Genomic DNA, 20,640 nt, shown 5'->3' on the forward strand with positions numbered 1-20,640 from the left:
AAATACAAAAAAAAAAAAAAAAAAAGTATTAACAAGTTCCATGTCTCCATTTAACAAGTATTTATTAAGTGCCTACTATGTGCCGTGTATTTGGCCAACCAATAGGGATTACGTGTTGAAAAAACAATGCAATCTCTGCCCTCATGGAATTTTCATTCTGGGGTTCGTTCCTTATCTTGTCAGGTGTCTTAAGACTCTTACTTGCTCAGAGCCTCACTTCCTAAACTACAACTCAGGGAATTCAAAATAACTCACAAGCCTACACTGTACAGATTACAAAATTCATGAGTTCGTTCGCTAGCAAAAGTAGAGAACATTCACTCAACATATTTATTGGGCATCTATACGTCAACTACTGTTGGTGGTTTTGGAGATTGAATGCCAAACAAAGTGGTGCCTGCTATCCGGAAGCACAATTATTTTAAATTAAGCAATTCTACCCTTGAAGTCTAAGTAATCTGATTTTGTAAGATATAGTGTCCTTGCAAACTTAACAAAATAAAAAAATAAGATCAGCTTTTTACTTGTCCAAACTGAGCCATCAAAATGGGTTTCAGCTTATCTACACAGATTGAATGGAAGTGTTTCCCAAAAGATAACTTGAAGGGAGTGTTATAAAATCTTTAGGTCATTTTTCTGTAAAGACTGGAATACTGGGGCGCCTGGGTGGCTCAGTCAGTTAAACCGCTGCCTTCGGCTCAGGTCATGATCTCAGGGTCCTGGGATCGAGCCCCGCGTCGGGCTCTGCGCTCAGTCTGCTTCTCCCTCTTCCTCCGCTCTTCCCTCCAGTCGCGCACGCGCATGTGTGCCCGTGCTCTCGCTCTCTCTCTCAAATAAAGAAAATCTTAAAAAAAGATAAGACTGAAACACCATTTTACCTTGCCTCATAAACCTACATATATGTAAGTTTATATATACTGTATGTATAGTCTGCCTCATACTTTTTGTTTTCTGGAATGTTTGGTAGCAAAACAAACAAAAATAGAGCATTTGACCTGTGGAAAAGATAAGACTTTTACGTCCTTGGAGCTGGAGGTGCTGCAACACCTCGCCTGGCTCACACAGGGAAAGCTGCCATCTTTTCCCCCCAGCTTCCCTCTTTGGGGAGCTACCAATCCACCCTCGCTCCCTTCCAGCGATTGCTGTGAGAATAACCCCCACATTTGCTCCACATTTGCATCTGAAGAGATTTGGAAGAAACACCGGGTAGATTCTTGCTTTGAAAAAAAGCTGAGGGGCGCCTGGGTGGCTCAGTCGTTAAGCGTCTGCCTTCGGCTCAGGTCATGATCCCAGGGTCCTGGGATCGAGCCCCTCATCGGGCTCCCTGCTCTGCAGGGAGCCTGCTTCTCCCTCTCCCACTCCCCCTGCTTGTGTTCCCTCTCTCGCTGTGTCTCTCTCTGTCAAATAAATAAAATCTTTAAAAAAAAAAAAAAAAGCTGAGATGCCCAGTGTATCGTGGGGCTAGCGCTCCGTGCCATGTCACAGCCATCAGAACCGCCGAGCCGCAGGAGGAAAGCCGGTGAGTTTTAGGAGCTCTGGAGAGTATCAGAGGGAGAGCCTTATATTTGAGAAATTTTGCAAATGGCAAGGGAGTGGTGGTGGGTAAAACAGGAGAGGAAGTGGAGACCATGTGTCGAAGGATGCTAGAAAGGATGTGGCATATGAAAATAAGGCCCCTTCTGTCCCTAAAAGCAAAGTCTCCGTGATGTACTACAGTTAATAAAATGTCCTGGGATTGGTGTTTGTTCTTTATCTCCAGGAAATTTTTCCCTGAACCCGGTTGTTTTCTTCCGACTTAGTTAAATTTGCTCTGCCTGGCTGCGATGTCTACTTGGGACAGCAGCGGCCACCGGGATTAGCCTCGGCCATGCTCAGAGTCCTTGCCTCTGTGGATAAACGGCCCCAACTAGCTCCACCGCGGCGCAGGCCGAACTCCTCCCCCCGCAGGTGTCGGCATGTGGTAGCAGCTGCGGCGGCCGCCGGCCACTCAGGTGTGAACGAACCGCCGCACCGATGAGCCGAGCGCGGGCTGCTCTGATTAAGACCGAGCCACTTGGATCCAACTTCAGAGGACCTCGGAATGCAGGGGAATTTAGGGGTCATCTAGTCCAGCCACCCACACATTCCCAGGGAGGCCTGCAGGAACTAAACCACTTCTGCCCCGGCTTGCAAAGGCAGACGCCCTCGTCCGTGCCAGCCCCCAGGTTCTGTTCCATGGACACTCAGACTTTATTCGGTTGCCTGGGTGGGGCCAGAGAGGAGGAAGAGGAGGGCGCAGAAGGGCCAGTTCAGTAGGGGTGATTGAGGGTGTGCTGCATGATGGCGCGAAGCGCCAGCCACGTCTCGTGGGCCGTGGGGACGATCTGGGAGGCCGGCAGCAGGAAGCCATAGCGCCCCGTGTCCCGGAGCTCGAAGGTGAAGGAGTACTTGATGCCTTGGCTGTAGCTCCAGTCAATGGTGTTTCCACTGGCTTGGTCTGGGGTGGGAGCAGACGCCAGAGAGCAAAGGTCAATCACTCTTGACACATTAATGTGGACCGGGCCGATGGTCCGAAACCCCGAGCCTCATGCGGGGTTCACGGGAGGCCGCGCCTGCTGAGGGCCCACTGTTGGGCAAGCAGCCTGGCTTCCTCCCAGGAAGCTCCCCCAAAAGGTCTCCGCTCAAGAGGCCCAGAGAGAGGGACCAGCCGTGGTTCTCCTATCAAAGGGGGGATGCAAGAACGGTCTGGCAATTGCGAAAGCCCCACTGAAAACCGCCTCCCTCCAACAGCTGCTTTGGTCAGACCTCCAAATATACCAGAGTTACCCACTTGAGTAACCAGGATTTGTCCCCTGGGGCTCTCTCTGGTCTGCAGGAGAAAGTGCAAAGGGCCAGAGGCAAAGTAAAAGCCCCTTGGCTGTCTTTTTGGAAGAAACTTGGCCCAGATTTGCAGTTCACAGTGGATAACAAGTTGCTTTTGACTTGGGCCGGCATGCAGGAGGCGGCTGCGTATCAGAAGGTCATTTGACAACGTTGAATGAAGCAGAAAACTTTGATGCAGTTTGAAACTACTTCCAAACCAGGCCTGGGATCCAAAAGCAAGGCCAGCCGTAGCTAAGACTGTGGCCCACTCACCTACTAACACCAGGCACTCTGGGCACGAGCTACGTGAGGGGCGTGTGCAGACCTCCCACCTCTGTCCCTGTCCCCTGCCTCTTGTCAGCCGGCAAACCTGTTGCATTCCTCAGGGCCCTATGGTATCTGTCCCCACCCCACTAGTCCCCTATGACCCTGTGCACTCTCCCCCCCGCCTGCCGTCACGTGGGGCTCCATGTTGTTTTGCCATTTCCCCAACACGCCAGTCCAGATCACACGGTAGGGCCTTTGTTCTAGAAGGTTCCTCTGCCCAGAAGGCTCTTCCCCAGACAGATAGCCTCTTGGCTCCCTTCCTCGTTTTCCTTCAATACTTGCCCAAATAGCACCAACTCACTGAGGCCTACCCTTCTACCCACCTCCCCAACTTCCATGCCCAGTATCCCTGATTCCATTTACCCTGTTCTAGTTTTTCTTTTCCTCCCTAATTTTCATCACCTAACATACTGTATCATTTACTTATTCATGTTTATCGTCACTCCCCCCGACTAGAATGTATGGTTCCTGATCTTTGCTTATTCCCAACCGTCTCCCAAGCACAGACGACAAGGCCTGATGCATAGTAGGTGCTTAGCAAACATTTGCTGACTGAATTCTGTTTGGATGTAGCAGTGCTCCTCCCAGCAGCATTGCAGGTACAAGTAAGCTGGGGATAGAGAGGATCCATTCTCTAAGCGAAAGGCACAGAGGAGGAGTATTTTTTTAAGTTGAATTTCTTGGTCATACAGAAATGCCAGCAGAACCCTCCACCGCCTGCATAAAGCTGGACTTAACCTAAGACAAGGGGACAAAAGTTCTCAGAGGAGCCGATATGTTTTGTCTGAAGGTACCAAAGAAGGCAGAGTTCATGTCAGAAATGGGCCCCGCTGCCCACCGAGGCACGGCCGAGAACTGTTCTCCTCGCCCAGGCTCCCAGACCAAGGCACCCCTGGGCACCTCCCCCAGGAGGGACACTACCCCAGGCGGGAAACACCAGCTAAGCTTCCTCCCGGGGCCGCTGCGGAGACCATGCCCCCACTTACAAATTGTTTTGATGATGCTGCCATACTGGAACTTGGTCCCATACAGAGAGGAGAGGGCTGTCACAGCAGACTCGGCCACCTGGTCCTGGAGAAAATGCCGAGCGGAACCACCTGTTACGGGCAGCAACAGCAGGCCCCCCAGAACAGCAGGGCCAGTGTCGCCCAAAGTCCAGCTGGGAAGTAGCCCAGCAGAGAGCGGGAGTTCAGCGACCCCGTGGTCCTCCAGCCCCACGGGATGTCTGGCTGGCACTTCGGTCACTGCCCTTTGGTCGCCCTGCAGCCCCAAGCGGAGCTTGCGGTACCAGCTCCAAGTCTAGCCCTGCCCCTTGCTCTGTCATGTGACAGGAGTGACTCGACCCATGCGGGCCTCAGTTTCCCAGGCAGAAATGGAGGCTAGTCTGCCTTGCAGGTCTTCCTAAGCCATCAGGGCTCCGTGGGAGAAAGGGGTGCTAGGCACCGCAGGGCAAGTGGGGGGTGGGCACCTACCAGCTCAGCCTGGTCAGGGGCCACCTCTGCTTTGTAGCCATAGGGATACAGGAGGAGCTGGGAGTAGCTGTGGATAGAGATGAAGGCCTTGATGTTCCCGTGGTTCTTCACAAAGTCCACGATGGACTTGACCTCCACTTCGGAATTGGCAAACTTGCCGCGGTAAGTTTCCATGCATGGGTTGCTGCTGGCTCCAGGCACTGCGGGAGAGGAAGAAGGATCGTTGGCAGCGTGGCTTCTAGAGCCTCAAGTTCTTCGCATGGAAGGGGGGGTGAGGTGGAATGCAGGAGGGCTCAGCCCCACCCTGGGATTAAGGAAAGGCCAAAGGCCTTTTATAACCTGGGGGTCCTGCCTCCCTCCCCAGCCAGGCGTAGGCAACATGGATGGACGTGCCCCAGGAGGGTCTCAAGCAAGACCCATTCTTTTTTTTCTTTTTTTTTTTTTAAGATCTTATTTATTTGACAGAGAGAGAGAGAAAGCGCAAGCAGGGGGAGCAGCAGGGGGAGAGGGAGAAGCAGGCTCCCCGCTGAGCAGGGAGCCCGATATGACCTACACGGGGCTCGCTCCCAGGACCCCGGGATCATGACCCGAGCCAAAGGCAGATGCTTAACCGACTGAGCCACCCAGGCGTCCCCAAGACCCATTCTTGTAGTGAAGGGACCACAGAGGGAAGGAGCTGAAGTTACCCTCGAAAACCCCTACACAGATTTCAGACCTTAATTCCATTGCGGGGAGATTTGTTTTTAGACATGGCACAAGAAAACCTCGCTAAGAGCCCGAGGAGACACTGACAGCCCCCCACCCTGCCCTCGCCACTGCGGCAGGAAAGGGGAGGGGGCAATGGGACACAGGAAGGGAAGAAGCCACTCTGGGTTTCCCATCCCTGCTTCCAAATCACACTGGGCCTTACTCCCAAAGCCAGCATCCCAGTTCCGGTTGGGGTCCGCTCCAACACAGGAGGAGCCCTCCGTGAGGGACCGAGTCTTGCGCCACATGCGATTCTGGGGAAGGAATCAGACACTTGTCTGTCACCATGCCGGGCTGGCGTCCAGAGCCCACAGACAGTAGGGTGGGCTGTGAGCGGCCCTAACCAACACGAAGCACCCCATCTGTAACACTGGGGTGGACATAGCAGGGGTCAGAAACCACTTTCAACTGGTTGTCAGGAAGGTCTGCAAAGGAGGCTCTTGGTTGAAGGAGAACAGAGGCAACAGTATCTGGCGTTTGGCCAGAGGGTCCTACCAGTGGAAATGAAGGCACCAGGTGCCTCCACAACCCCCCACCGCCCCACCCCCCACCCCCGCCACACACACTAGATTAGTAGCATGCTGTACCTGCCATAAAAGTAACATAAAGCTAGGAAATAAGGTCCAGGGCAGTGGGTCTCCCCCGGGGACAATACCCAGACATTTGGCAATGTCTGAAGACATTTTTGGCTCTCTCAAGGGAGGGGTTGCTCCTGGCATTTCCTGAGTATTAGGTCAGGATGTTGCTAAACACTCTGCATGCACAGGACAGTCCCCCCCCCCCAAAAAAAGAATTCTCTGCCCCAAATGTCAAGAATGCCAAGGATGAGAACCCTGGTCTAGGAAGACAGGTCTATTTGCCCCTCCCTTGACTTCTGGGGGTTGAGATTAGGGGTGAGTAGCTCATGGGGCTCAGAGGCCCAGAGGCCCACCCTGTTTCCTCCGAAGAATGGGAGAAGGCCTGTACCTTGTTGTGGGTGAAGGCAAAACCATCAGGGTTAGTGACAATCTCCAGGAAGATGTCCATGGAGTCAAGAATGGCAGTGAGCGTGGAGTCCTGGCCATAGTCCTGTGTGATCTGGTGGGGAATTAGGGGACAGACAGGCGGAGGGGGTCAGGCCAGCCGTCCGCCATGCTGAGGCAGTGAGCACCTGCTTCCTCTGCATCACCGCTTCTGGGTGAACGGGGGAGGCCAGGGCTCCTATGGGCCTTGACCACCAGCCCCACCAGGCAAGAGCCCTGCTCACCGCCCCAGGCTTACCCTCTTTGCAAACCAGACCCCGCTGGCCTGGGTGACCCACTCCCGGGAATGGATGCCGGTGTCGATCCAGATGGCAGGACGGCTGTTTCCCCCAGTGCTGAACTGGAAGAGAAGAACAGGGAGATCCAGCTAGAATCCTGTCTTGGCTCCTTGAAGGGGAGCCTACCCCGGCCCAGAGGCCTTCTTCTCCCTGGGTATGTCAGGTTGAGGCTCTGTTTGTGGGGCTATCACTCAGGTGAGGTGGGGGTGGGGGGTGTCTGGACAGGAATCCAGAAGAACGTGGCCTCCAGCCTTCATACCGGTCTTGGGGCAAATGGGCCTCAGCCAGAACTCTGGGCCCTGCCCTCTTCTGCTGCCCATACACAGTTCCCTGTGGGCCATCACAAATAAAACATTTTCTCTGGACTCCACCGACTCTGGAATACTTCCCACAATGTGACACTTGATTGGAAATACCTGGGTCACTTAAAAAGTTAAGAATTGTGGGCGCCTGGGTGGCTCAGTTGGTTAAGCGACTGCCTTCAGCTCGGGTCATGGTCCCGGAGTCCTGGGATCGAGTCCCACATCGGGCTCCAGGCTCGGCGGGGAGCCTGCTTCTCCCTCTGACCCTCTCTCCTCTCATGCTGTTTCTCTCTCTCTCTCTCTCAAATAAATAAATAAATAAAATCTTTAAAAAAAAGAATTGTGTGTGTACAGGTATGCATACAGCTGGACCAGCGTAGAGATTCTGTCCCTCCCCAGTGTCAGCATGGGGCGCACACGTCACGGTGTGTTCTCTGCGACCCTGGGCTCGCCCGCGAGGCCTGACACACACAGGTGGCTGCCCGTTCTCCCATACGGGCCCGGTACGTTCTCACGCAGGTGCCCGTTACCTTCAGCACGTAGATGGGACGCCCTTCGTAGCTGTTGCCAATCTGGAGCTTGCTGACGAGCTGCGGGTGCTCAGCCACCAGGATATCCATGAAGCCATAGATCTGAGAAGGGAGAGAAGGGGAGGCTGGCTGGAGTGGCTGCCAGGCACCCGGATGCCTCCCGGGGCAGCTCCATTCGCCCTCCGGCTGCAAGCACTGAGATTCAGGGGAGCCACGACCCCGGCCCCCCCGGGCCGCCAGGAGACACGGCAGGTGCCCCGCACACCCAGGTCGGCCGCATTCTGCCAGCCTGAGGCAGAGCTTAGTGCTCGCGCGGCGTGACCCCAGGGGTCCCTCACCTCCTCCAGGGTGTGGTAGGTGGCGTAGTTAAAGGTGTCCGTGGAGCGGGCCCCGGTCCGGAAGGCGAACATCTGCTCCTGCTCCTCGTCCAGCAGGGCCTGCACATCCTCAATCATGGTCGTGTACCCGATGCCATGGGCCTCCAGGAAGATTTTGACAGCCTGGGTGCTGGGGAAGGGCACTCGGACGTCGATGGGGGAGCCAGGCTGGGCAGGGCCCCGCCAGAAGTCCAGCTGGGGAGGACGAGAACAGGCACTGTCCCCGCGAGCTGGGAAGGGGCCAGCCCGGGAGGGGGTGTTAGGCCAGAGTGTCCCCTACAACCGTGGCTGTGGCATGGCTGTTAGGGGCAGGGGACGAAGGGGAAACCGTGGCCATTGGACAGAGTCCACTGTGGTCAGGGAAATGGCCCAGGAAGCACCGTGGAGGAGCTTCAAGAAAGCAAAGGGGAGAGAGCTGTGCCGGAAAGGAGGCCCCCCCTTTGCTCAGATGCTCGAGGGCAGCAAGATTCTGGGACTGGGGGAGGTGGGGGTTAAATCATTTCTTAACAGGGATCAGTCCCCTGGGTCCTTTCTGGGTGGCTGAGGAGAGAGGGCCTAGGCCCCAGGTGGCCCCAGGGAAGGGTGGCATCCTGGGGTGGGTCCGGCTAGCCTGAGAGGAACCCTAAGCCTCGGGGACGACTCCCCACTTCTTCGGACCTGCAGGTGCTCCAGGTCCTCCAGCTCCTTCACCTTCTGTACCTGGGCTTCATCGGTAGCAGAGATTCGGAGCACCTGGTGCCTGGGCAGAGAGGGAGGGGAGATGAAGGGTCTGAGCAACTCTGATTGGCCTTTCACGCTCCCCAGGTGGGAGGAGAGTGGCATGGAGGGGCCCGGAATCCCCAGGCTGGGCCTCTATCCTCTGGCTGAGCAGGAGGAATCATGAGGGGTCTTAGCAAGGGGAGGTCTAGGCTCCTTGGAACCTTCTGGACCCAACTGAGATCCCCATCCCAGTTTAGACTCTATTTCTCTCTCCAAAGCCAGCCAGGCTTCCTCCCACCTCCTCTCCTAAAAACTCCTTCAAGCTTGGATTTCTCCGGGGCTTGGGATGGCCCCTGGTCAGCCTGCCTCCCAGCGTGTACTAGTCTGCGCCTCTCTGGAGTCTTCCCACAAGTCAGCCTGTCTGTTGCCTCCAGATGCTGGCCAGCGGCTGAGTCCTCCTCTCTCCTGTGTGAGCACCCCCTTCTCGCCATCCTCTTACCCCGTAAAGTCCTCTTTGCCAAGCACAGCCCCTAGCAACACACTGAAAATCAGCACCCGCCTCATCCTGCAGCTAATTGGGAACATCAACTGAGGCTGAGAGAAGGTCCTGGGGCCTTTTAAACTCTCCCAGGTCAGAGGTCTTCTGGCCATGCCCCAGGGTCGTCCTCCCCCTTGCACCTGGGCCCCGTCCCACGGGGAGGGAGGACGGGAGTCCCGAGCTCTGACACCTTCTTACCCTCCCTGATAAAGTGGCAGGGAACAGGGCACCTGGGGAGATAAGCCAGGCCTCAAGCCCTTGGCCGTGAAGTGCCCGCCTGAGCCTGAGGGTCGGCTGGGGCCCGAGGCCTTCCAGCTGGGCCCCGGCTCGCCCACAGCCCCGGGTACCTGCCCCTGGGCTTCAGTCCTGTTTGCTGACCGGGCAGTGGACTCCGGAGCGGCCACGCCAACTGGAGCCTCAAGTCAGCTAGGACTCTCCGCCCCCATCCCGCTCCTGCACCTGCTGGCTCGGTCCAGGGCTGCCCCTCCCCGGTGCCAGGCACATCCCCCTCTTGGGTACAGCCCCACTCCTCCCGGCCTCAGTGGTCTCGTGGGAGTCAGACCACAGCAGCAGCAGCTGGGGCAGGAACCCGACTCCCGCCAGTGTTTCCCCCCACCCCCGCCGCTATGGGGCTCAGGATCAGGGCTGCCCTTGATGGGAACTATAACCAGATGTCATTGGAGTAGAAAGCATGGTGGTGGGAACCAGGGCCAGACCCCTGTTGGAACTGCACAGCGTCCAGGAGAAAGTGGAACTCGCAAGGGGGAATTCACTCTGGCTCTGGATGCTGATCTCACTGCAGAAACATCTCACACAAATCCGCCCTAATCCACAGGGGCCCCCAGGGGCTACCCAGCACCATCTGGGGGCCCTGCTCTATGTCAGGGCCTCAGGCTTGGACACTGACAACAGCCAAGGTGGCCCTTTCTGGTTTCCATCTGTTCCCTCTGCCTCCCTATCCCACCCCCTACCTGGGCGACCCTCCTATGCCAGGACAGAGGGATCCCATTCTATTGACCCCCCACTCTCTCCTGAGCTTAGCTCTGAGAAGACGATAGAACATTGAAACCATCCTCAACAGATACGGGGTCTCCATGAAGACTGTTTCTTTCCTCTCCAGCAGCCTTGCCTGATGTCCAGGCCCCAGATAAGACCCACTCCCTCCCTGAAGCTTCTTCTGGCTTCTTTCTCAAGTATCTGCCCCGTCTCTCCTCAAAGGAGGAAAGCAGGGAGGAGAGGAGTTTGGGCAGGAGAAGCGCAGACAGGAGCCGTTCTGAGAACATTTCGGCCAGGCTGACACAAAATCTTTGAGCCCGTGCTGCAAGTCAGGGGAGTCCTGCATCCCCCAGAAACACCAGTCCCTGGCTGGGGGCAGCCTGTGGGAAGTGTGGCCTCATCACAACAATTCAGGTCCCCACTGACTTGTCCCTGATCTCAGAGAGCCCACGGTCTCATGCAAAAGACGGAAGTAACCAACCAACGTTTCGGTTCTCCAACAGGTCTTACAAGAAGCCGTCACCAGGACAGGATGAGATGATCAAAGGACTTGCTGGGGATGCATTCCTCACTGCGGGATACCTGAGTGGGGCGTTTTCTCTACCGTGCATGAGAAGTGGATTCCAGGGAAGACTTTACCAAGAAGGCGACATTTGACCTGAGTCTCAATGATGGGATTTTACTAGGCACAGAAAGAAATGGGTGTTCATTACACTAGGCAGTGCTTGAACACAAACTCACATTTACTCCCCCTTAATATGTGTCTCCCCAGAGAGACTATAAGTTTCCTCAGACCAGGAACTGTTTCTTAGCCATCCCTCATATTCTCCCTCAACTCTTAGGGCCCTGCAGTGTTCTCGAGCTCTCAAATCTGTCCCCCAGCAAGAAAAAAGGTTTTGTAGAGCCTTTCTTCAGTTTGCATTATGAAAACAATATTTCTTTTTGTATTTCTAAATCCAAAGCTGTCTTATAAGTTTGACTCTGTTTCACACATACTACACATGTTGGGGGGTGTTAGCTAATTCTTAGGCCTTCTGTGAATTCCTTCCGGAAAAGCCCAGTGGAGGAAGGGGGATGGGGGGGGGACAGCCCCACCAAGTGGGCCTCTCGAAGCCTCCAGCCAGCAACCTAAGGTGATCAAGAGTCATGTAATCTATTTTCTTGCAAGGCTGGGAAAGATTAATTAATGCTGCAAGCTAAAATTAGGGCCAGCACTGTCAGGAAGCTGAGAACACAATGGGAGAGGACTTCGGGTCTCCGGTGGAGGCTAGGCCTAATTCCCTGGGTCCCTCCAAAGCACCTCAGGAAGCTGAAAATTGCCTCTTGGTAAAGACCAATTTGCTAGAATGGAACCTGGAGCAGAAGGCCACAGCGTTGCCTTTCCCCGGGGTCTTCTTTCACATTGGTCCAAAGCAAGGGCAAAGATGAAGGCCTTTAAGCAGAAAACTGGGGGGTGTATGCAGAGCATTAAGACCCCTATTAGCATGAGAAAGAAGCTACCAGCCTGGCATCCAGATTCAAGGAAAGGTCACAGGCCAGAGGCCTGAATGTAAACAGAGGAAGGCCTGCTGTAGCCACATGGAGTAGAGTCCAGTGTCCCTCCCTTCTTCCTTGCTGAACAAACCAAGATTCCGTGCAGGTATCACCCCTCAGGAAAGTCACCTTATCCCCAGCTCAGGGATAAATTCCAAGATTGGCTTAAGACAACTGAGGAATCCCACTGTCTTTTACAAGTGATTGATTTAGGGGTAGGCATTTGACCCAGTTTGGCCAATAAGAAGTGAAGGGAAGCCAGCAAGGAAGCTTCTAGAAAATGTTTTTCCACTCTTGAGAAGGAGACACCCTTCCCTGGATATTGTCAAGTCTGTTGCCCCACCTTTGGACTAAACAATATCAAAGAATATATATTTCCTTTTTATTAACTGTAAAAAGCACTGAGGCTGAGGCGCCTGGGTGGCTCAGTTGGTTAAGCGACTGCCTTCGGCTCAGGTCATGATCCTGGAGTCCTGGGATCGAGTCCCACATCGGGCTCCCTGCTCAGCGGGGAGTCTGCTTCTCCCTCTGACCCTCCTCCCTCTCATGCTCTCTGTCTCTCATTCTCTCTCTCACAAATAAATAAAAATCTTAAAAAAAAAAAAAAAAGCACTGAGGCTGTAAAAAGCATTCTAAGTGATGCACCTACTATTTTATTATGTTTTTAAAGATTTTATTTATTTATTTGAGAGAGAGAGAGAGAGAGAGAAAGCTCGCGCAAGTGGCAGGGGAAGAGCAAAAGGAGAGGGACAAGCAGACTCCGCACTGAGCATAGAGCCCGATGTGAGGCTCCATCCCACAACCCCGAGATCATGATCTGAGCCGAAATCAAGAGTCAGACTCCCAACCGACTGAGCCATCCTAGCGCCCCTTTACTGAACTTTTAAAGTGCTCGTGTTGTCAGAGGACAATACAATTTTAGCCTAGGAGAGACTTTATGTGAAATGGAAAAGTGCATCCTTCCCCCTCTGGGCAGACATAGTCCCTCATCCTCTCAGCAGAATGCTTTTGTGCAGTGTACACACTGGACAACTATTCATGGCAACCCTGTTGCCAGAGAGTGCCCAAGCGTGGTAAACAGAAGCTCTAAGACAATGCTTAAAGATCCCCAAACTAAAACGTAGAAAATGGTTTGTTAAAAAGACAGGAGAATCAGTCCATGTCCATATTAGGGATCAAAGGAGGACTGTGGACAAGGGATATCCTTGCAAATAGCACAAACAGGCACAGTCAAAATGGCCGAATGCAGTAGCTGGATGAGATTTCGGCTGTCTTGCTTTGGCAAGTGTGTTTAAGGCTGTAGGGGATACAGTTGTGTGCATGGGAAGAGAAGTCTATGAGAACCTGAGGCAGTTAAGTGGTGGACTGTAATGGACATCTCTCATTTTCCCTGCCCAGCATCCTCCTCCTTCTGGTAACAGCACCTCTGTCTTCCCCTAGGGACCACCCTTCCCAACTCTGAGGCCAGGCGATTCAGGTGGGTCTAGCCACCCCACCCTCACCACAGCTCTAGAGATGAGCCAACTAATTCCATTTTCTCCCCCTCCAGCTTCATCAAGTTGGCTTTCTGTCTCACATGCCTGAAGAAAGTACACAGCTAACACAGACATTCTCTAACTTCAGAAGAGAGCAAAACGGGAGAGGGAATGCTGTCCAAAAGTAGATTGCCACAAACCCATTATTTAACTCGGGGAGGTCACCGCACATCCCTGAGCCTCAGTTTCCTTATCTATGAAATGAGGGAGTAGGACAGAAGGATCTCTGGGGTCCCTTCCAGCTGTAACACTTTATGATTCTAAGACATTTGTATTTTTTACCCCCCAAAAAATCACAGCCTGGTGACAGGTCTGGGCAGAGTAGAGAGAGCCTTCCCAGGTTTGTGGGCAGATCGGAGTAGAGCCAGAGGGGCCCTGGGACTTGCGATGGGTGAGTGTTCCCAGGACAGTGCGGGTCGAGAGGGCCACCGCCTGCTGATGCTGTGGTGGGAGGTCGCAGGCCGTGGGGGCTTCGTGGAAGGCTGGGAGGAGGAGGCCCTGACAGCAGCCTCCTTGAGCTTTGCTTTCATAACTGAGTGCCCAGTAGAAGCTATTTGTTTGTTTCCCTGGAAGCTGCAGAATTATCACTTTAAAGTGGCTGGTGGTGCTTGTGTCCAGAAAGGAGGCAGAATTTGTAACCTGAAGAGAGAAACACTCCAGTGGGTCTTTAGGAAATGTCAAGTCAGAGCCCAAATCCCAGAACAGAGACGGAAGAGAGAAGATCTAAGCAGGAATGTCCCATAATGTAAAAGAGGAAATGGGGGAGGGGAGAAGCAACGTGGGAACAGGCAGAGGGCCAAGGAGAGTGAAGGCGTAGGGAGGGGTTGTCCCACAGAGGGCCACGAATCAACTCCAAAGCCAGCGTCCGGTCCAAGTGTTTTACTTTCTACGTTGTATTTCCCAAGTACAATTTTGTGAAATGTTCCCGTGCGGTCTTAGCTAGGCTTTGGGGGAATCGAGGGAGGTGGATGGCAGGGCAGGAGTGTGGATGGGGAGCCACAGAGCTTGGCGAAGCTGGTTAGGAGATGGCAAGAGGCCAACTGCAGACCCCGGGGCCAGAGGCGAACGAGGGGCAAGCCAAAAGAACGGATTTGCAGACATGTTATCATTCCCGAGGACGGTCCCAAATACTTGGGGAAGGAGAACACTGGAAGGCCGAACAGGTTAAAGTTGTCCTTCAGGACACCCCCGTCCCCAGAAGAACATGGCTTGCCCCCCCTTCCCCCCTCCAAACTCGAGATGTGGTGTGACTTCACCAGGGTGTGAGGCCCTGGCAGGCCGGCGATCACTGGATTCCCTCAGCCTGTGGTCAGGGGCTGTCTGGGCCATCTTATTTTTCTGAAGAAGCTTTTTTAAATTTAATTTTGTGTTTTTTGGTAAAGTCATTTTCTCTCTGGGCCTGTCTGGGGCAGTCAGAGGGGAGATGGAGGAGGGCGGGAGTGGGGGAGGCAGCTAACGTCTCCTCCCTGGCCTCCCTGGCCTCCCTGGCCCCCGGCCACTTGCCCATCACTCGCAGCCTCTGCCGCCTGCCTGCCCTCACACAGGACTCTTTCAGGTTCCAAACTGCCTGCCTGGTTTGTTTTTTTAAGAAAGCAATAACCGCAACACATTCACTGTGGCTCTTTATAGCTTTCCATATGTATAATCACTCTTTCTCTCTTCAGTTTTTCCAATGTTTTTTTCTTTTAAATAAATGCTCATAAATTTTACTGGTGAAAGGATGAAAAAACATACCTAAAAAGAGCAGTTTGTTGGAAGGGGAAAGGGAAAAAAAAAAAAAAAAACCAAGCAGAATGTAGAAAAACTGAACTCCTATTTAGCATTATATACCTAAGAAATGAAAAACAAAAAAAAAGTTCAGATTTTACGGAAAAGATACTTTCTGTAGTATCTCTAAAACTTGCATGTTTAAGTCTTGAGCTTTTACTTGATACACTTAAACCCCTCCAGCCATCACCTTCCTGGGCTTGCTGAGGAGACCCTTCAGTCAGAGGAGGAAGACCCCTGGCTTTAGTCTTCTCTCAGCCGTTAGGTTCATGTAGGGCCACACAGAAGTTCAATGATCCAGAGACCCCCGGTCTTTATAACTTTAAGAGGAGGGGGTTGGACCAGAAGCTTTTAAAGGACCCTGGAAAGTTCTCTGGCTTGATGGTTAAGTCAGCCAATTTAACTAGAGCAAAGAAACGGATTCAGAGACCCCTTCAGATCTTCTCTCCCTTCAGAGAAGCTGCAGGAGACAGCCGGCTGTCTTTCCAATACCCATTCTCCCCGTTCTCCTTACCAACCGAGCTCTAATTTATTTGGGGCAGCAACATGCTCAGCTATAAGGTGATTTTCCAGCTTCCTTTGCAGCTGAGCATGACTGCCTGACACAACCCCAGCCGACAGAATGTAAGCTGAAGTCCCCGGATGGGCCAGCCAGCTGCGGGCTCACCCCTGCCCTTCCTGCCTGGAACTCAGTCACATGACGGGATGTAGCAATGATGGCAGAGTAGGAAACAGGCCAGGCCAGGGGGGCCTGGGTCCCACGTGCCTCAAGGAGTCACGTTCAGTCAGGTGGGCTGCTCTGCCCACCTCAGGCAACTTAGTACATGAAGAAAATAAAGCCCCGATCTGATTAAGCCTCAGTAGGGTGGGTTTCCGTCACCTGATACTAAACCTAAGTACTAATCTGTATGAGGCCGAGGAGGAGAAACACTCTTTCCACAAATACTGAGTATCTACTGTGCACCTGACAGGAGCTGAGTGAGGCTGAAGAACCCAAACACGGTCCCTACCCTCACAGAGCAGCCAAACTAGTGGCAGAAACAAAACAACAAAGAAGTCAATTAATTATCATTGTAATCACGGAAATACATAAGGCCTTGGAAAAGAGGATAATAGATCCACTTCTAATGGGTGGTTCTAGAAGGACTGGTGAGGAATTTATATTGAAGGGAAAAATTTAAGGAGTGGGCCATTTGGAGGAAGAGTGAGAGGAGAGAATGTTCCAGAAAGAAGGAGCATCTTGTGCAAATGCTTCCAGTTGGGAAGGAACTGAGAGGAGGCTGGTGAGGTTGGGGCTGATGAGCAAGGTGTTCAGGCAAAGTGGGAGAGGTCCCCAGGGCCAGCCATGTAGCATCTTGGGTGGGGCAGGGGGGTGGTTAACTCACTGAAGGATTTTAAAGAGAAAGGTGCCTTTCAAGAAGACCCCCTTCTGCAAAGCAGTTCCAGCTCCAACTTTCATGAATCTATTGGCTGTACACGGGTCTTACCAACATGGCTACGAGAACAAGTTCCTGGCCCTTGGTCCTAAGGGGCTCTGGGCACGACTCAGGGCACGACTGCCACTCCGTTAGCTGGGTGCCCCTTAGCTACTACCCTGAGTCTGAGCTTCTTCATCTGAAAATCCAGACAGTAAGAGTCCTACTTCTTAGAGCTGTGAGGAGGCAATGTGTTGAATCCTGTAATGCACTTGGAACCATGCCTGGCTAGGTGCTAGAAAAGCTTATTATTTTCACTGTTGTTACTGAGAAACCCCTCAGGGTCCAGATACTCCTGCCTCGAGGGCAACGCCTCTCCAGCGTGGCATGAGCATCACCTGGGTCCCATCCCCAGAGATTTGGGTTCAGTAGGTCTGGGGTGGCCTGAGAATTTGTATTTCCAGACTTTGTGTTGATGCCTGTGGTCTCCAGACCACACTGCTTGAGGTGAGGGCCACGGCAGCCCCTTGGGAACATCTTGGAGAAGGATGACCAGCCTCCCGCTGTTGTAACCACCTTCAGCTCTAACGGATAATGGCAGAGGGTGGAGATGCTGAGCCCCAACTTCCCCGGGAAGACTCAAATGTGTTCTTCTGGGAGGCAGGAGAGCAGGTGGTTCTCAGCCTTTAGGGGACCTCACAACTCCTGGGGCAGACGGTAAAAATACAGATTCAGGGGGTACACCCCAATGGAACACAACTACCTTCACATTAAACAACTCCCCATGGACTCTGCTACAGGTGTGGTCACACGTCACACTTGGACAAATGGCGACATGGTAGTTTGGGGAGTTAGACACACCCAAGTTCAAATCTCCCTCAACCACTTCCCATCCATGTGGCCTCATGTGGCCTTTAAAACCTCTCCAAATCATGATCGTGCTTTCCTCGTCTGAAATACAAGCTTATTAATAATGGTAGTATCCGCCCCAAGAGGATGAAATGAAAATATTTGCGCAGAGGGTACAAAAGTTATAATCACAGACTCCAGTGTGCAAGGTATAACTTGCTTTATTTGTCTATAGCTTATGCTAATTCAGCCCGTGGCCTCATATTTCCACTAATAGCAGAAGACGTTAGCTTGGAAATTCTAGCTCGCTCAAATCACTTCCAGCTTAAAAAAAATTTCCGCCTCTCTTGAGGAACTGCGGCCCCAGTGGGGATGCTCTCCTCCCCCGCTGTTGGCTCTTCCCCTGGAGATGATCTGGGTTCTTCAGGTGTTCTTTACCCTGACTTCCTCAGGCCTCCTCATGGCACAGCTGCTCCTGCGCACAGACAGCCCCTGGCCACGGTGCCTCCGTGGCCCCCGGGCTTAGCCTTCTTGCCTCTACCCCAGGCCTCCTCCCCATTTCTTTTTTCAGAGCTCCCAGTAGCTGCACTGCTCAGGTGAACGCGGCCATATGGGTACACCCATGGATACGTTTTAATCAGCTTTCTAGACCCCTTGCTCAGCCCTTGTTCATCTGCTGCTCAGTTGCCATGTTGGACATGGGCCTCACCTAGAGTTTTGATCCCCGCTGATACCCACCTCCCACTGATTCAGCCTCTGTCTTCTTTTACAGGGCGCGTAGAAAGGGGGACTTGTTCTCATTTCCCCCTGCTTTCTTCCATATCTGTGATTTATAGTAAAACCCCGTGTCCTGCAGGGGCCAAATCACGGGTCCCACAACCCTTTTCTTTTGTGACAAAAACAACAAAAGTCTGGCCCTTGCCCGTGGAAGTCTTGTTTTCTGCCTCAGAATTACACAGACCCTTTCAGCTCTTCAGTGGCCTGCTTGCTTCTTCAGAGGACCTGCCTTCCCCTGGGGGCAGGACAGAGAGACCCCTTATCCCTGCTCCCCAGTGGTGGAGGAAGGCAAAGCTGTAAGGAAGCCTCAGGATGGGGTGGGGGCACCTCATTTGTATCTCAAAATATCGTCCCTTTCTCTCCCTTAGATAAAGTGCTTGCTTAGCAAATGCCCGGCCCGGACTCCCTGCTCAGTGCCTGACAAGCATGGTGACCATGGGTGAAGAGAAGGGGGAAAGAGGATTTCCTCTCCCTGGGTGGGTGGCGCTTTGCTGTGCCGGCTCTGACTGGCTTGCGACCCTGCTCCCCAGACCAGGGGAGACCTTGAGGGTGTTCACCTTCCTTTAGCGGGCGAATGGGATCCTCCAAGCCGCGGCCTCGGAGATGTGGCCCTCCCCGCTACACAGCATGGGAATGAAGCAGGCAGAGAAGGAAGCTGCCTGTCCGTACCCACCTCTCCCTCGGGCTGCCGGAGATGCCACCACTGGGGCCCCCCTCCTTCTGATCAGACACTGTGCCTTCCGGATCATCTCAGAATGTAAACGCCAAGGGGACAATCTGTATCCAGTAGCTTCCCAGAGAGTGAGTTATCTGCTCTGGGCCTGGAGGACGCTGCAAGAGGACGAGATACAAGGGCTGCTCGGCCCCTGATCCTCCTGAATTCCTGAGGCCTGAAGAGGCATTTCAAGCCGCCCCTGTCCCCTCAGTGCTGAGCCCGAAGCCCCAGAGGCCCCCAAGCCTGTTCAAACGTGTTGTTTATTTCCTAAGGGGTCAGGGGAAGGGTGTGGGGAGGACGATGTACCACTTGGGTTTCGGGAGGAGCCCAGGCCTTGGGGGAGGGAACGAACGCTCCTGCTCTGCCCTGATGGTGTTGCTAGTAGGGGTGATTGAGGGTGTGCTGCATGATGGCGCGAAGCGCCAGCCACGTCTCGTGGGCCGTGGGGACGATCTGGGAGGCCGGCAGCAGGAAGCCATAGCGCCCCGTGTCCCGGAGCTCGAAGGTGAAGGAGTACTTGATGCCACTGTCATAGGCCCAGTCGACAGTGATCCCGCTGGCCACATCTGGATATAAAAGGGCAAAGAAAGGCCCCGAAGAAAGAGCAGGGCATGGTCCTAAGGTGCAGAAGTATCCTGAGTGGACAGTGGGCCCTGGGGGCCAAGCCCCAACTCACCGCAGACAACACCACGCCCTCTGACCCCGGCGTCAACCTGGGGGCCACACCCTGCCCCCCCCATTCTCTGCCCCAGCAAAAAAAAAAAAGCTCCTTGAGACCACCAAGGAGCGTTCCTTCAAGAAGGATCTTCTCCTTCAAGGAACACCACAGTAAGCCAGACAGAGGGAACCAGGCATTAATTAATGCTGCAAAGAAAGAGCGGCCTGTTTCTGGGGACCACCACTCACCCCTCTACGCAGATGCGGACGGCAGCTCTGACCGCGCTCAGTTAGATCTACGGCACTGCCCTGTGGCCAACCCGCCCTGCCAGTCGGCAAACAGCCTGCACCTGCCCGACCCCAGGTGGATGTGGGGCCTAGAGCAGCACCCGGGGAAGGCCCACTCACAGAGGGTGCTGCTGATGCTGCCACAAATGTACTCGACCCCGTGGACCTCATACAGGGCCTGCGCTGCGTCCTTGGCAAGACTGTACTGAGAGATTGCATGCAGAGGGTGAGAGGCTGGGGCTCCCCACGCTCCCACACCCTCATCAGCCGCTGAGAAACCCAGAAGTTGAATGTGCAGATGGCTCTCACGAGAAGGGAGCACAGCCCCTCTGGCTTTGAACTTGACCACATGTGAGAACAAGCAGCTCTCCCCCTCGTCCCCACCACGGGCTCAACTGGTCCAGACCCTTGTTTCAGAGTGAGGGCCTGAACCTCTGGCGGTCTGCCTGATGCCTCCCCCAAGCCCCAAGCAGCCAATCTCACCAACTCCTTCTGGTTTGGAACCGGCTCCAGTGAGTGGCCATAAGGGTACATGAGCATCTGAGAGTAGCTGTGAATGGAGATCAGAGCCTTGATGTTCCCATGGGCAGTGATGAAGTCCACAATGGCCGCCACCTCTGGCTCCGACTGAGGGGAGGGCCCACGATAAGTCTCTGAGCAGGGGTTGTCATTAGAACCATTCCCTGGAAGAAAAATAAAACCATCCAGAGGGTCCGAATTGCCAGGTTTGGGAAAGACACTTAACGCTCACAAGATATCCAGGTATTCCTCTACATCTCCCAGCCTCCTTTGCAGTTTGTTTGAGGTCATGTGACTACTTCTGACCAATGAGAATGTGAGCAGTAATGATGGGTCACTTCTAGTTTGAGGCTGTTAAGAGCAGGCATGACTTCTCCACAGTCTCTTCTGTCTATGTGGTTGGGAGCAAAAAACTCTAGATGGAGGAAGCATTCTGGATCCCTCTGTCACAGTCGG

The 20,640-nt window shown here is 53.7% G+C and overlaps 2 protein-coding genes across 4 annotated transcripts in view; both read right to left on the bottom strand.

Annotated features, from left to right (window-relative positions):
• CPA1 (carboxypeptidase A1) lies at positions 1 to 20,276 on the bottom strand. Of its 2 annotated transcripts, none has more exons than XM_045864260.3 (10): positions 20,149 to 20,276; positions 8,554 to 8,635; positions 7,858 to 8,091; positions 7,520 to 7,621; positions 6,648 to 6,749; positions 6,354 to 6,464; positions 5,551 to 5,641; positions 4,641 to 4,840; positions 4,155 to 4,239; positions 1 to 2,476 (listed from the first exon to the last, which is right to left on the bottom strand). In XM_045864260.3, exons 1-10 carry the CDS (start codon positions 20,187 to 20,189, stop codon positions 2,289 to 2,291), a joined length of 1,236 nt encoding a protein of 411 aa, XP_045720216.1. In that variant the 5' UTR covers positions 20,190 to 20,276; the 3' UTR covers positions 1 to 2,288. The 2 variants fall into 2 exon arrangements, with proteins under 2 accessions (XP_045720216.1, XP_045720218.1); XM_045864262.3 differs by lacking the exon at positions 20,149 to 20,276 and adding an exon at positions 9,095 to 9,543.
• The window catches only part of CPA5 (carboxypeptidase A5), a 23,882-nt gene continuing 20,524 nt past the window's right edge, over positions 17,283 to 20,640 (bottom strand). Inside the window, exons 9-11 of one of the 2 annotated variants that reach the window (XM_064574950.1) lie at positions 20,149 to 20,348; positions 19,786 to 19,870; positions 17,283 to 19,286 (exon numbers count right to left, since the gene is read on the bottom strand). In XM_064574950.1, the coding sequence (XP_064431020.1) occupies positions 19,099 to 19,286; positions 19,786 to 19,870; positions 20,149 to 20,348 (473 nt within the window). In that variant the 3' untranslated portion in view covers positions 17,283 to 19,098. The remainder of the gene's footprint in view (positions 19,287 to 19,785; positions 19,871 to 20,148; positions 20,349 to 20,640) is intronic. The other variant, XM_064574949.1, reaches the window with a different exon arrangement.

The sequence above is a fragment of the Mirounga angustirostris genome, unplaced genomic scaffold, assembly GCF_029215605.1.
Source record: "Mirounga angustirostris isolate CCGP_5_RB_7025 unplaced genomic scaffold, mMirAng1.0.hap1 SCAF_12, whole genome shotgun sequence".
Lineage (NCBI taxonomy): Eukaryota > Metazoa > Chordata > Mammalia > Carnivora > Phocidae > Mirounga > Mirounga angustirostris.